The sequence below is a fragment of the Rhinichthys klamathensis genome, unplaced genomic scaffold (assembly GCF_029890125.1).
Source record: "Rhinichthys klamathensis goyatoka isolate OS25496 unplaced genomic scaffold, OSU_Roscu_1.1 h1tg000352l_1, whole genome shotgun sequence".
Taxonomy (NCBI): Eukaryota; Metazoa; Chordata; class Actinopteri; order Cypriniformes; family Leuciscidae; genus Rhinichthys; species Rhinichthys klamathensis.
Genome location: NW_026606863.1, coordinates 806,952 through 822,500, shown reverse-complemented (window position 1 = coordinate 822,500; position 15,549 = coordinate 806,952). Strand labels below are relative to the sequence as shown.

At 36.1% G+C, this 15,549-nt stretch overlaps 1 protein-coding gene across 3 annotated transcripts; it reads right to left on the bottom strand.

The window, feature by feature from the left end:
• Positions 1-172: 172 nt before the first annotated feature.
• Positions 173-15,270, bottom strand: LOC130069007 (guanine nucleotide-binding protein G(I)/G(S)/G(O) subunit gamma-4). 3 transcript variants are annotated; one of them, XM_056232683.1, is made up of 3 exons: positions 15,016-15,270; positions 9,446-9,553; positions 173-697 (listed from the first exon to the last, which is right to left on the bottom strand). In XM_056232683.1, the coding sequence occupies exons 2-3, from the start codon at positions 9,542-9,544 to the stop codon at positions 569-571; spliced, it is 228 nt and encodes a 75-aa protein (XP_056088658.1). In that variant the 5' UTR covers positions 9,545-9,553; positions 15,016-15,270; the 3' UTR covers positions 173-568. The 3 variants fall into 3 exon arrangements, with proteins under 3 accessions (XP_056088658.1, XP_056088657.1, XP_056088656.1); XM_056232682.1 differs by lacking the exon at positions 15,016-15,270 and adding an exon at positions 13,299-13,625; XM_056232681.1 differs by lacking the exon at positions 15,016-15,270 and adding an exon at positions 13,333-13,620.
• Between the last annotated feature and the right edge of the window lie 279 nt (positions 15,271-15,549).

Here is a 15,549-nt window from a genome sequence, read left to right as displayed (position 1 = left end):
GACTATTATTCACAAACTATGAAATAGCTGGGATTGATGAAGTGATCAAAGCAAAACTCTCTTCTTTATTGTCGTTCATCAACCCTTTTAAACGCTTTTATTTCACTATCCACTCCAAAAGTTTCAATGTTTCATCAAATTTTGTTTCGCAAAGTCACAATTTACCAACAATTTCAATATTTAATGCACAAGCTTTTTTTTTTTGTTGTTGAGTGTGTCCAAACGTTTGACCGCGCAGTGCATATCAAACACAGCTTTGTTTAATAAAAAAAGTCTAAATAACATTATAAAACGCCCCACGTCAGGCCTTCACATCCTGAAACGAGGCGAAATGAAACACACACACACACACACACAATCTCTCTCATCCCATAAGCAGTGAGAAAGGCTGTTCTCTAATTACGAAGCAATAACAAACCTAGTTAACGAGACATGAGACGCTCTGACTGGGTTGCCAGTTAATTGACTCCCCTCCCGAACCCCCCACGGGTCTCCAGGAGTGATGGAGCATCAGGAGCTCGAGCTCAGACTCAGCTCGACGTGTAAAGCTCACGGCGGGGCCGGCTCCTCAGAGGATGGTGCAGAAGAACTTCTTCTCCCTGAAGGGGTTTTCGGAGGCCGGGACGGGGACGATGAGCGGGTCCTCTCGTATGTGTGCGTCGCAGTACGCCATCAGATCCGCCGCCGCCTTCGACACCTGACACACACGGACAGAGCGCTCATTAGCTGTGGACTCTGACCAACACAACTACAGCGAACAATCAAAACATTGAAATATTATTAGCATTTGAAATAGCTGTTTTCTATGTGAATATATAGTAAAGTGTCATTTATTTCTGTGAATTTTCAGCATCATTACTCCAGTCTTCAGTGTCACATGATCCTTCAGAAATCACTCTAATATGAAGATCTGATGAAACATTTATGATTATTATCAATGTTGAAAAAAATTGTGCTGCTTCAAAAAAAATTCCCATTTTTTAATAATAACAATTATTATTATTTATATTAAATCCATTATAATAATAAATGTTATACATATTTTTTCTATTATTATTATTCTCACCAATAATAATTATAATAATAATTAAATCCATTATAATATATATTACATTATTATTATTATTATTGAAGCTTTATGACAATATTATAAACATTATAAATCCTCATCCTCATTATTATAATAATAAATATTATACCGTTTCATATTTTGTGGAAATGGTGATGCATTTTATTTTTCGAGATCTTTGATGAATAGAAAGTTACTTCGATTTCTCCCCCATTTTTAATAATACCGGTAATTATTATTATTATTAAATCAATTATAATAATAAATGTTTTACATATTTATATTCTCACCAATAATAATAATTATTAGTATTATTATTAAACCCATTATAATATATAATACATATTTATTATTATTATTATTATTATTATTGAAGCCTTTAAAACAATATTATAAACATTATAAATCATCATCATCATTATTATTATTAAGTATAGTATAATAATAAGTAGTATACTTGTTTATTAATATTTGGTGATATAAATAATAATAGCAACAAGTATTATTATTAAAGCCATTATGCTAACAAGTATTTCAAACAACCATCAAAAGGAATTGCCATCATAGTTATTTTCTTATTATTAAATCCATTATAATAAGAAAAAATATCATCTATAGTCAATTATAATAATAAATATGATACATGTTACTTAATATTTAGTATTAAAAAGTAATTAATATTATTAAATCCATCATGATAATAAATATTATAAACAAATAAATAATAACAACAACCATCAAGAAGAAGAATCAACATCATAGTTATTTTATTATTATTAATGTTAGTAAATACATCATAATAATACACATTATACATAATTGTTTAAATATTTATTGATATATTATTAATAATAATAATAATGTTTGTTGTTGCTGTTGTTGTTATTATTATTATGTTTTTCCCCACATCATATTACATTGCTCTGATATCACCAGGACACACATGAATATGAATATGTTTATGAATATGAATATGTGTTGACCTGTCTAATAAACCCCACGAAGCCTCGATCAGCGTTACAGAAGAGCGAACAGGACCGTCTCGGCACAGACCAAAAAACTAGTTTGAAAAGAGGACGATTTTAGTCTGCAAATGTCACGCTGCATAAACATGCCAAAACATGACATTTATCACAGTCCATAATGTTCACTGCTGTTTCTAGATCCCTCTGTAGAATAAAACAAATGGGCTCTTTCTGATCTCAAAAAATCTCATAAAACTATTAATTTCTTCATTCGTCATGTTAATTTATTCATTATTCATATTATTCAACAATGTTTGATTTAAAAAAAAAAACAGCATTCTGAAATGTCCATCCTTCCCATTGATATAAACAAATAATTGAGAAAAGTTATTAAATATGTTTTTTTTCCCCATTTGATTTACTGGTAATACCGCTACTAGTTGAACGCTAGGTAGCGCTATGGGATATTTTTTAATACACAAAAACGCAACCAGCTCGACCTAAAAATCGACTTAAACAGATTAATTAAAGTGCATAATTTGTTGTTGACCAAAACTCAATTATTTCAAGTGTTCAGGAATACTTGCATCGCGATTTCTTCGCGTGTTTTGTTCACTAAAAAAAATATTTGTATTAATATTTACACACTTAAGATATATTTTGTGTAACATGATCATTACTCACATTACTTGCAAGTTTTGTTTACTTTCCGGCATTTTTTGTTTGTTTTTTGTTTGAGGTGTGACGTGTGAGAAACCCCTGAAAACGATTCAGTGCGTGCGTGAACCGTCCGAATGAATCAGTCTGAATCATGAATCATTTCAGACCACCCGTTTGACCGTTAAAAAGAACCGATTCAAACGAGAGGTTTATGCGCGATTCTAACCAGCAGAAAATACACATTATACGATGGCTGAAATATGAAGGTAAATGATTTTTAGCTCTGCATACATTACTCTATCAGTAATACAACATGTATCAGTAATGTTTTACAGGTATTTCACTATAATAAAGTAAGTATCCACGGTAGACTGGTTTATGGTTCTTTTGGCTCTTTGAAGGGCGGTTCATTTGAAATCTTGTAAAAACACTGAACTTATCTGAGTGAAATGAAACTATGGTCAACAAACCTGGAATTGAAAAGGTAACGTACACATTTTTATTAATAACTCATTTTGTCAAGTCAAGTAGCGCTTTCTACAATACAGACTGTTTTAAAGCAGCTTCACAGTAATAAACAGGAAAATAACTGCATCAATAATGCAAACGTCATCAAATATAAGACTAATTTGAATTCTGTTGTAACGTTACAGCAGCTCGAAAAGACAATAGTGTCATAATTCAGCTCGAGTCAGTTCAGTGTTGATTCAGTTCAGTTCAATAACTGTAAAGTTCATAAATTATGAAACTAGTTCTACAGATGACAATGTCATTATTCACCGAGTCGTTGCAATATTGATTCAGTTCAGTTCAATTACTGTAAAGTTCATAAATTATGAAACTAGTTCTAGAGATAACTGTGTCGATGTTGCAAAGTCAATCAATTATGAAACAAAGTCGATTTAGCTATACTGAGAAGACAATAGTGTCATCAAACAGTTCAATTCAGTTTTGTTCTCAATTGATAGTTTGATCCATTAATACTAACACTTTCTCTTCAATTCTATTCTATTTTTATTACTTACTTTAGTTAGACTAAACTGGGAAGGATCATAGCACTACATATTGTTGTCCTACTGTTAGTTGAACTGCTTCTATTGTTCTCATGTGTAAGTTTCTTTGGATAAAAGCGTCTGCTAAATGATTAAATGTAAATAGTTTCAGTTCATCCAAATCATAAAGTGTCTTTTAAACCCCAGCTAAACAAGCCAAAGGTGACAGTGGCGAAAACCCCAAACCGCATCCGGTGACAGAAATGTGTTGTTTATCAGCAGAGCCGGATTGATGTGAGAGCGGATGATGATGATGAAGAAGATGATGATGAAGAAGATGATGATGATGATGAGAGACGCAGCTGTCGGAGGGGAAGTGGGGTGTTTCAGAGGTGTGTGTGACGCTCACAGCCAGATGGTGCAACAAACACACATCACACTCAACAAACAAACTACATTTCCCTTCTTCTCGCTCCTGGAGTGCAGTGGAAAACTGATATCAAAGAGCAGAAAAGTCGAAATAACACGGTGCTATTATATAAGGCAGATTCTCCTAAACTCAGGAGGTTTGCCAGTTGATGAAAAGATAATTAATTAAATCATAAAAATGTCAAATGAAAATAAATCCCTAATATACACAACGGGTCAAAATGTTAGAATACATTTTTTTTAATGTTTTTGAACGAAGTCTCTTCTGCTCACCAAGGCTGCGTTTATTTGATCAAAAACACAGTAAAAGACAGTAAAGTCATTTATAATGTTACAAAAGATTTTATTTCAAATCAATTCTGTACTTTTTAACTTACTAAATGTATCACCATTTCCAAAAAAATATGAAACTGTATAATATTTATTATTATAATATACTTAATATTAATAATGAGGATGAGGATTTATAATGTTTCTAATATTGTCATAAAGCTTCAATAATAATAATAATAATAATAATGTAATATATATTATAATTATTATTATTGGTGAGAATAATATTTATAACATTTATTATTATAATGGATTTAATATAAATAATAATAAGTGTTATTATTAAAAAATTGATTTTTTTTTTTGAAGCAGCACAATTTTTCAACACTGATAATAATCATAACTGTTTCTTGAGCATCAAATCCTCATATTATAGTGATTTCTGAAGGATCATGTGACACTGAAGACTGGAGTAATGATGCTGAAAATTCAGCTTTGATCACAGGAATACATTACACTACTATATATTCACATAGAAAACAGATATTTTAAATTAAATTATATTAATATTTTACAATTTCTTCCGTATTTTTGATCAAATAAATGCAGCATTGGTGACTTCTTTCAATACATTAAAAACATCTTTGTTCGAATCGAAACTTTGGACTGGTGGTTACAAGTGAAGAAGTGTCACTGTGTGTAAGAGTGTGTGTGGACAGGAGGAGTGTGAGCCGGGCCGCTCTGGGTTTGACAGTGGAGTGTGTGTAATTACAGCATGAGCCGCTGATGAAGAGACACAGTAATTAACACTGAACACATTCCTCTGTGTGATTGAGGAATTCATTAAAGAGACGAACCGGCCGCCACTCGCTCTCGTTCTTCTGCATGTATTTCACCAACACTACAGTAAAAACACTCATAATGACAAACTACTTCTTTTCTATTGCACTATACTTTAAAGTGTAATTTATTCCTGTGATCAAAGCTGAATTTTCAGCATCATTACTCCACTAGTCCTATTGCTGATCTAGTTAAATCAAACGACTAGGGGTGTCACAATATATCGCAATACAAAAATGCAACAATGTATTGTGGATAATTCACCCAAAACAATTAAACATTAAACTACTATATAATGTTGAATATAATGTATAATAATGAAATGGGGGATATTTGTGGGTCCTGATAATGCCAAATGTCTGATGTTACCAGTAAAAAGGGGCCGATATTATTTTAAATATATCTAGAGAAAGAGCGCAAGCATATTCATCTGTATTTTCAGCTTCAGAATCATGAATATTGTTATTCTGGTGTCTCTATTGTCCTGTGCTTTGGGTTTCAGCACCAAGTCCAAGTCTATTCATTTACACACACAATGTAAAACTAAATTTAGCATTTTAATCAACAGTGCATTTTTTGTTCACCTTTTAACATGTCTTGGAGTATCGCAATACTATGGTCTCGTGAGTTCAGTATCGTGATATGAGGGAATCGTTACACCCATAGATACAACTTTAGTTAATTTCCCTGAAACTCAACATGACGGACTGAATGAAGACGTGACGTGTTTCTGCTGTTAACGAGCTGTGTGTGTGTGTGTGTGTGTGAGTGAGTGTTTCTGCTGTTAACGAGCTGTGTGTGTGTGTGTGTGTGTGTGTGTGTGTGTGTGTGTGTGTGTGTGTGAGTGAGTGTTTCTGCTGTTAACGAGCTGTGTGTGTGTGTGTGTGTGTGTGTGTGTGTGTGTGTGTGTGTGTGTGTGTGTGTGTGTGTGTGTGTGTGAGTGTGTGTGTGTGAGTGAGTGTTTCTGCTGTTAACGAGCTGTGTGTGTGTGTGTGTGTGTGTGTGTGTGTGTGTGTGTGTGTGTGTGTGTGTGTGTGTGTGTGTATGTGTGTGTGAGTGAGTGTTTCTGCTGTTAACGAGCTGTGTGTGTGTGTGTGTGTGTGTGTGTGTGTGTGTGTGTGTGTGTGTGTGTGTGTGTGTGTGTGTGTGTGTGTGTGAGTGAGTGTTTCTGCTGTTAACGAGCTGTGTGTGTGTGTGTGTGTGTGTGTGTGTGTGTGTGTGTGTGTGAGAGTGAGTGTTTCTGCTGTTAACGAGCTGTGTGTGTGTGTGTGTGTGTGTGTGTGTGTGTGTGTGTGTGTGTGTGTGTGTGTGTGTGTGAGTGAGTGTTTCTGCTGTTAACGAGCTGTGTGTGTGTGTGTGTGTGTATGTGTGTGTGTGTGTGTGTGTGAGTGAGTGTTTCTGCTGTTAACGAGCTGTGTGTGTGTGTGTGTGTGTGTGTGTGTGTGTGTGTGTGTGTGTGTGAGAGTGAGTGTTTCTGCTGTTAACGAGGTGTGTGTGTGTGTGTGTGTGTGTGTGTGTGTGTGTGTGTGTGTGTGTGTGTGTGAGACTCGAACGGGACGCCCCGAGACGAGCGCATGAGACGCCTCACAGGACTCCATGAGAAGAAGCTTTCTATTGATCACTTCGGGAATCTGGGAATGCTAGTTTATGACATGAGAAAGTGGACAGAAAGAATAAGACAATTCACACACACACACACACACACACACACACACACACACACACACACACACACACACACACACACACACACACACACACACACACACAATCATGACTTATACTAACTCACAGTCACATGACATCAGAACAGACTCTGTTTACTTCCATCATTCACTGTCTGGTGTGCATGATTCATCAGTGCATGTTATTCTTAAAATTATATATATTTATATAAAAACGCACAGATGAATTATTCATATCTATCCATCCACCCAAATATCTATCTATCCATCTATTTATCTATCTATCCAAATATCATCTATCTATCTATCCATCCATCTATTTATCTATCTATCCATCCATCCATCCATCCATCCATCCATCCATCCATCTATCTATCTATCTATCTATCTATCTATCTATCTATCTATCTATCTATCTATCTATCTATCTATCTATCTATCTATCTATCTATCTATCTATCTATCCACCCAAATATCCATCCATCTATCTATCTATTTATCTATCTATCTACAGTATATATCCATCCATCCATCCATCCATCTATCCATCTAATATCCATCTATCTATCCATCCATCTATCTATTTATCTATCTAATATCCATCCATCCATCCATCTATACATGTAAATAAAATAAAAATATACTGAAATGGTATGATATGTAATACATCAGAAGTAAATAGAGGTTGTAAATGTCATTGTCAGTGTTGACTTAAATATTGAAACGCAGCAATAAAGAATCCGTCCACCTAGAGATCGCTTCCCAAAATATATCCCAGTGGTTAAAAGGGCAGAAATAAGACCGAGGTCATATCTGATGCCAGTCAGAAAACATCTGCCATGTGCAGAACGAAGAGACGAGAAACCTCAGCAGGATTGACCCATCCATCTCTCTCCTCACAGCTGAGCCCGTCCTCCTCTAAACACCCTCGGGTTTACACGCAACTACAGCTAACACACGCATTACGCTTCTTTAAAGCATTTACTGAGTCTTCTGGGCACATTAGTGCTGATAACCAAGAGATTTCACTGCAGACGTCATGATTTACAGTACATATCTGCACTGTAATACTCTGATATCGATGATTTATGCTCTTTTTGTAAAAGTGAGAAAGAGTTGTTGACGCATTTGTTCAATAATTGTAAAATTATCCAAAGTTTCTGGATGGAATTGGCAGGATTTATCTTTAATTTAGTAAAGATTAAATACTATATTACATTAAAGGATATTATTGTGTATTATGAAAGCAATTTTAAATACATCTTTAATACATTACTTTATTTCTACTGCCGGCAAAATTGTATATGCATAAACAAAAGTATGTAAACTTATCCCCAATCTTATCGGTGTTTACAGTGGAATTTGTTTGTTTTATGTCTTCTCTGAAACTATAAAACATGTTTAAAATATTATTATGTAATTTTCTGATCCCTGTTACTATTTAATGTCGCACTTTGTTACGTACTGTATGCTATGCTATGTTTGTTACTTGTTCTATCTTCATTAAAAAAAAACTGCACTGTTAATATGACTAATATGATATATATTAATATGATTAATATTAGGCGGATGATGAAGAGACACTAAATGGGTTTGTCTGACACGTCAACTTCTGACTCAACCAATCACATGAGTTTGGGGGCGGGACTATCTGTTGAAAACAATTACTGTTTCTGGCCACTTAACAGTCAACATGAAACATTAAGTGCACTCAAAATATATTTCGATGGTATTTGAGGTGCATATAAAATTTCCATGATGAACATTTGTCAGTCATACAGAAATGAAACCTGTATGCGTTTAAAACACACAATAACCACGTTTATATATTTATATCAGTCAATCTGATTTGTTTCAGTCTCACACGTTTTAACTAATTTAATATTGCTTGATCCACAGCACGCCATATTTTAACCATGTTCATTCATACTGTTTAACTGAATAAATGTAATTATTTTATGCGGATTCTAAGCAATCTGAAATAGATGCACAGTGAAAATATATGATTTTAAAATAAAATCAAGTGAAGAAATCTTTCCTGTTTCATTTCTTTATGACTGAAAAATACAAATCACGTTAAGTTTATTAGTTTATGTTGAAACTGTAATCCGAATGCATGGAAATTTTATATGCAATTTAAATGCATAAATCTTTAGTTTAGACCTAAATATTTTTTGAGAGTTTTTACTTTTTTTTCCCTTTAATTTGACGTATTTTCATTTGAAACGGTATATTTCAATAACGTCAATTAAAAAGAAAGTTGTGCTTTTTTTCACTGATTAATGGTTCACAATCTGTTTGTGTTTATTACAAACCAGCTTCAAGACATAAATGAATCAAACATTCAATAATATTCAGCTTATAAAAATCCCAAAGCGTTCTGTACAACATGACAACTCTATAAAAGATTCTTTAGTTGTATTTTCCCCAGTTTTCCAGGGTCCATCTTACAAACCAAGTCCTTCAATCATTCGTAAAGCTATAAAACCGTGAACATGTTCAACGGAGGTCAGTGTAGTTTAAAAGAAAGACCTTTATCCTGTCCATGCAGGCCTCCATCTTCAGCTGCTCCACGGCTTTCCGGGCCTGAGAGATGCTGGCGGTGCTGTTATTGGCCATGCCGTCCTTCATGATTGAGTCCTGCACACAGATCACATGACAGTCACAGATTTATCATTCAAATTTACCCCCTCATTAATCAACAGAACGGGAATACGGGATTGTGCATGAATGAAAAAGAAGGACCGTCTTCCCTATTGTGACGTAACGGCATTAACAAAGCCATTGTGTTTAAGTTATGATAGTTCACCCATAATTTACTCATCCTCAAGCCATCCTAGGTGTATAAGACTTTCTTCTTTCAGCCAAACACAATCAGAGTTATATTCAAAATATCCTGGCTCTTCCCAGCTTTATAATGGGAGTGAATGGTACAAGATTTTGAAGCCCATAAAAGCACATCCACATCCATTATAAAAGGCTGCGTTTACACTTGGCATTAGCATGTGACCTGTATCCGGATGCTGTCCACATACGCATTGAAAAGACGAGTGTAAACGCACTTCTGATGGGAATGTGATCCGATCGGCGTGTCCCGGTCCGGAGACATTGTGATCGGATCTCAGTGTAATGTAAACGCGGTCCAGCCATCGTGTCGATTGACCTCCGACCCCACGCATGACGAGTGACCTCCGACCCCACGCATGACAAGTGACATCCGACCCCACGCATGACGAGTGACCTCCGACCCCACGCATGACGAGTGACCTCCGACCCCACGCATGACGAGTGACCTCCGACCCCACGCATGACGAGTGACCTCCTCCGACCCCACGCATGACGACCTCCGACCCCACGCATGACGAGTGACCTCCGACCCCACGCATGACGAGTGACCTCCTCCGACCCCACGCATGACGACCTCCGACCCCACGCATGACGAGTGACCTCCGACCCCACGCATGACGAGTGACCTGACTACCAAAATTGGTATTCAAAATCTATTTACCCCCATTATAAAGCTGGGAAGAGCAAGGATATTTGTTTGAATATAACTCTGATTGCATTTGGCTGAAAGAAGAAAGATATAAACACCTAGAATGGCTTGAGGGTGAATAAATCATTTTGGGGTGAACTAACCCTTTAAGACTATGTCTTAAGTACTAGTATGACCATCTAGCGGTTAGTCAAGTTGACAACGTTTTTATGTAACTTAAAACAGTTATGGACAGTCTTAAAGGGGTCATATAATGGTACATGCACTTTTTCAAGTTGATTGTACTGAAATGTGTGTTGGCAGTGTCTGTACACAACCATCATATAATGATAAAAATCCATCCAGTGTTTTTGTTTTAATCTCCTTATATGTTTTCCCCTGCCTCAAATCGAGCCGTTCGACCGTGTGACGTCACACGCTCGGAAGCCCCTCCCACGATTGTTGATTGACAGCTGCGTTTCAACACAGACCCGCCCTCGCTCGTGAGAGCTGTCAATCATAGTCTGCGCGGACCGGCGCGGTCATTGTTGATATGCTGGAGCACTGTCTATGAGCAGAATGGCGTCTGAGCGATTGTGGTGTTCTGTTCTTGGGTGTAATAACGAACACAGTCATTTTAATGTTCCTGAATCCGAACCGCTGAAGACGCAGTGGCTGAGTTTTGTTTTCGAAGGGAATATTCCCCACGAGCAACGTCAATGCTCTCATGTTTGCCGAATCATTTCTCACCAGACTGCTTTATAAACGAGGGTCAGTGTAAAGCTGGTTTTGCTAAGAAGCTGCTCCTGAAAAAAGATCGGTACCAGCTATTCGTGTTCCTGCTGAACCTCTAGAACAACTGAAGTGAGTGTAACGTTTTGTTAACCTTTATATTAATATTTATATTAATCTTTGCAAATCGCTTGCTCGCTTCACAATGAATGCGTCTAAGGTTTACACTCAGGGTACATTACGGCATGTTTTCTATGTATGATGTTCTCAATATAATTCATAATCCCACGTTTATACTGAACAATGCGTTATGGTTATTGTGTTATTGTGTTACAAACGGTGTACGCACAGAACAGAGAGGCGGGGTGAGCAAAGCTCATGATCATTTAAAGGCATATGCACTGAAACGGCGTGCTGAAAACAGAGCTGTTTTTGACCAGGTAAAATAAGTGTTTTCTTACAATACTAATGAGAATTTGTAATTAAAGTATATTACAAACTTTTAATTTAGACCCTAAAGAATCATATTAGCTTGTACAAAAATGGCATTATATGACCCCTTTAAAGAAAAAGTTTGATGAATTACTTGTAAAACTTGTCTTAGCAGTTTATGCAACCGGCTTCGGGAACAAGAACAAATGTAGGGCGGGGCTTGATTTTGTCCGTGGGGAATTGATTGGATGATTGGATGGTTGTGGTTTGCTATTGGTGGATCTCATGTGAGTGACAGGTTGCCCCGCCCTCGTCATCAGAGAAGAGAAGTTACAAGAGGGAGGGGAAGTTAAGATGAAAGATTATTATGAGGCACAAAATGATGTGCATGGATAAATAATTTTGAATAAAACAACAATTTTTGTGACTTTAATTTAAATGTAAACAGTGCTTAACTGTAGAGTCTCAATGTGACTGTATTTATGAATGACTGAATCTGAGCTGTGTTCAGTAAACATATGAGGAACAGCACTTGTTCTCTGATCGTTGGTTTATTATTCTTTTAATTCCATTCAAGCTTGTGGTTTCCACAAAAATCTGACATTGATAATAATCATAAATGTGTCTTGAGCATAAAATAATAATATTTGAATGATTTCTGAAGGATCATGTGACACTGAAGACTGGAGTAATGATGCTGAAAATTCAGCTTTGATCACAGGAATAAATTACACTTTACTGTATATTCACATAGAAAACAGATATTTTAAACCGAAATAATATTTCACAATATGACTATTTTTACTGTATTTTTGATCAAATAAAAAAGCTCACTGACAGAAATAGAATAGACAGTAGAATAATCACCGTCATTTTACGCTTCCCTGATATTTCCAGGCTTCCCATTCTGTGAAATGGTTTTTTTTCTGGGTTAAACAATCACATTTCCCAACGTTGTGATATAACAGCTCCAATAACACCTGTCAAAACAGGTCAGAGGAGCAGCTAAGGATTATAGAGGTTCATTTTGGAGTTATTTGTATTATTTTCACAAATAAATCTCTACACAGCAGTCAAGTGAATCTCACCAGAACACGAGCTTCATAACAGCCCTTTTAACCCATGTACATCTATACATTCATAATGATACAGTGCTGAATAAAGGCCACAAACAACCATTGCACTGAAACATGTGGGTTCATCTCAATACAGTAAATCATAATTTAACCATTAAAGCTATTTAGCTGTCATGTTTAATGCTTGTTATTTGTAGGCGACATGTGACAAAATCTAGAATCAGCAAAAACACACGAGGGTCGTGATATTCCTCCATCCATCCATTCAAGGCCATTCCGTGAATTATCACAGAGCTCGTGAAGCTCATCACTGAACATCTGAATCTTCATCATTATCATTTCGATTATAAAGGCGGAATTCCAGCCGATGGAATCAAACGCCCAAGAGACTCGCGCGCGTCCATCTTTCGCTCTCACGCGCTTCTGGTCATTCCAGCATCATTCCCAAAAACACCAAACATGTATCCATCCATACATACATCATCCCTCATCCCAAATCCTCAACACGAGCGCGTTTTATCGCTCGTATTGACCATGAGATAATAAGCGACACCGTTGCCCATAAACCCGCGGTCACGTCAGGAACGTTGGAATTGTTACAAATGTTGCACTCAAACGTTCCAAAAATTACGCAATAGAACATTCGAATCTACGTAACGAGCACAAATACCTGGGGAGGCACAGGAACGCGTGTTAACACCCACCTGGAGTGTGTCAGTGGTCAGACTTCAGTATGTGGCTCGACTCCACCCGAACGCGACGAGGAAAAACCTGCAACACACACCTCACACACAAACGGTCACCGTCCGCTCGCGTGCATCCGCCGAACGCCGTCAAACGTCGAGTATTTCCCCGGTTTCTGCTCTGCTGGTTGATTCGGTGTCGGTTCATGGGATGTGAGGAGGGGAACCTCGATGTGACGCACAAACGCGGCGCGCGAGGAGGATGCAGGTGTCACTGCGCCTTTAAGAAATCAGACGGTTCATTCGCGCGCATCCTCCAGTATCGGTGGACCGTTGTGTGTGTGTGTGTGTTATCAGATCAGATGATGTTTAGTATCGCTGGAGGATCACTAGGGCTCATTATTCTGCAGGGCGCATCCGAGGCACGTGAGGTTTCCCTGCTTAATGTGACATCACCGGGTCTCCCAGTCACCGGGATGACGTAACCGCCTCCAAAACACTCGCACTGTGACGTAACACAGATGTTGGGCGCGTGAAAATTTCTCGCAATTAGTCCCCCAATTTTTCTCACTTTCAAGAAGGTGTTAAGGTCTATATTAAATCCTTGTCTACCTCCTGTAACAAAAAGGCTACTAAAACTTTTAATGTATGCTCACGTTTTGTGTAATCTTTAATATTATTTTACGTTTTGTGGCGAGGATTTATTTTTATTCATATTTCAATATTTCCACATTTATTTACTTGTTTAATTTATATATATTATTTTTTCCCTCTCAATTCATATGTAATATTTGGCCGTCCCTGAACCCCTGGCTCTTTTGTATTCTGTAAGTAAATGTTTAAATAAAGAAAATTTAAAAAGAAAAAATGTTTATAAATCTCTTGCAATTATTATTATTATTTTTTTTACAATAAAATAGACACGTATGTAGTTGGGAACTGCTAACTTTTATGAATAGAGTCCAATTGAATAGAACTAGCATATAATGGAACTTACTAGAACTGGTAAATGTAGAACAGAATAATTTAGAATTCAAAACAACAGAATAGAACTGAGCAATATAGAATATTAGGATCTATGGTTCCATGTAGAATCTTTAACATCAATTGAACCTTTCAAATACACAAAAGGTTCTTTAGGTTATTAAAATGTTCTTGAGACTAAAAATGGTTCTTGTAAGAACTGTTGACTGAACGGTTCTTTGGGGAACCAGAAATGGTTCTATGGCATTATTGCAAAACTTTTATTTTTAACATTGAACATGAGAAACAAGTGCAACAAACAGAATCAAAATTTCTTGAATATTTATATATATATATATATATATATATATATTATATAGGTGACATTTTATTACATATTTCATAAATACAAAAAATTAGAAATGTCCCAGCCAGGCCTCGGTGAACATTTCAATCTTAATTTACATAAACCACTGTTAATTCAACATTCGACTGATAACAATAAGCCTTTTCGTGATAGTTTGGTCAAACAAATTCACACATCTTGCTTTACAAACTCAATGACAGTAACATCAATCTCTTTCTGAGGGAACTGCAAACATGACAACACTGTGCACAATAATTAAGAGATATATGTATGTAATGCAAGCATGGAAAACAGATTTTATACATAAACAAAAAACAAATAAACATAAAACGAGCACATAACTCCGTAAACACCAGATGATTCTCTCTAACTACCTTTCTTTGAAGTGCTGGCGTTCTGGACTCACACTTCAGTGATACATGTGTCTGATATTTCTGAAAATAATGCAAAACAAAAAGGTGAAAGCATTCCCTTTCTGGTAAACACTAAAAATGTAAGACAAGCAAATTAAATTAGTTGCAATATAAGAGAAAATACAGAATGCAAGAAAAATAACACAAAGAACGCTGTGGATCATTAAGATAACAGACGCTCGTTTACTTAATTTCAGTTGTTTTTCCTCCACATTTAAGACTTCAAGAGCATTGGTTTCCTGTGAGTCTATGAAATTGTGTAATTGTTTAGTGATATTGCTTTGCCTTTGTACAGTAATCAGGTTGTTTTTATTGCAAAAAAATAAATAAAAAATCACCTATGAATTAGTGATTTGGTCCTAAAGGTAGATTTGATTAAACTTTACATTGCATCACCAATGGTAGATGATGCTTGATCACAACCTGCAATAATTAATAACATAACTGAACAGATTCAGAACGAAAGCATGTTTTTAATGAATTAGATGCGCTTAT

Coding starts and splice junctions, on each gene's coding strand:
- LOC130069007 (XM_056232683.1), bottom strand. CDS start 9,544: ATGAAGGACGGCATGGCCAATAACAGCACCGCCAGCATCTCTCAGGCC. Junction 698..9,445: donor CCTGCATGGACAGGATAAAG/GTCTTTCTTTTA, acceptor CGTGTGTGTCAG/GTGTCGAAGGCGGCGGCGGA.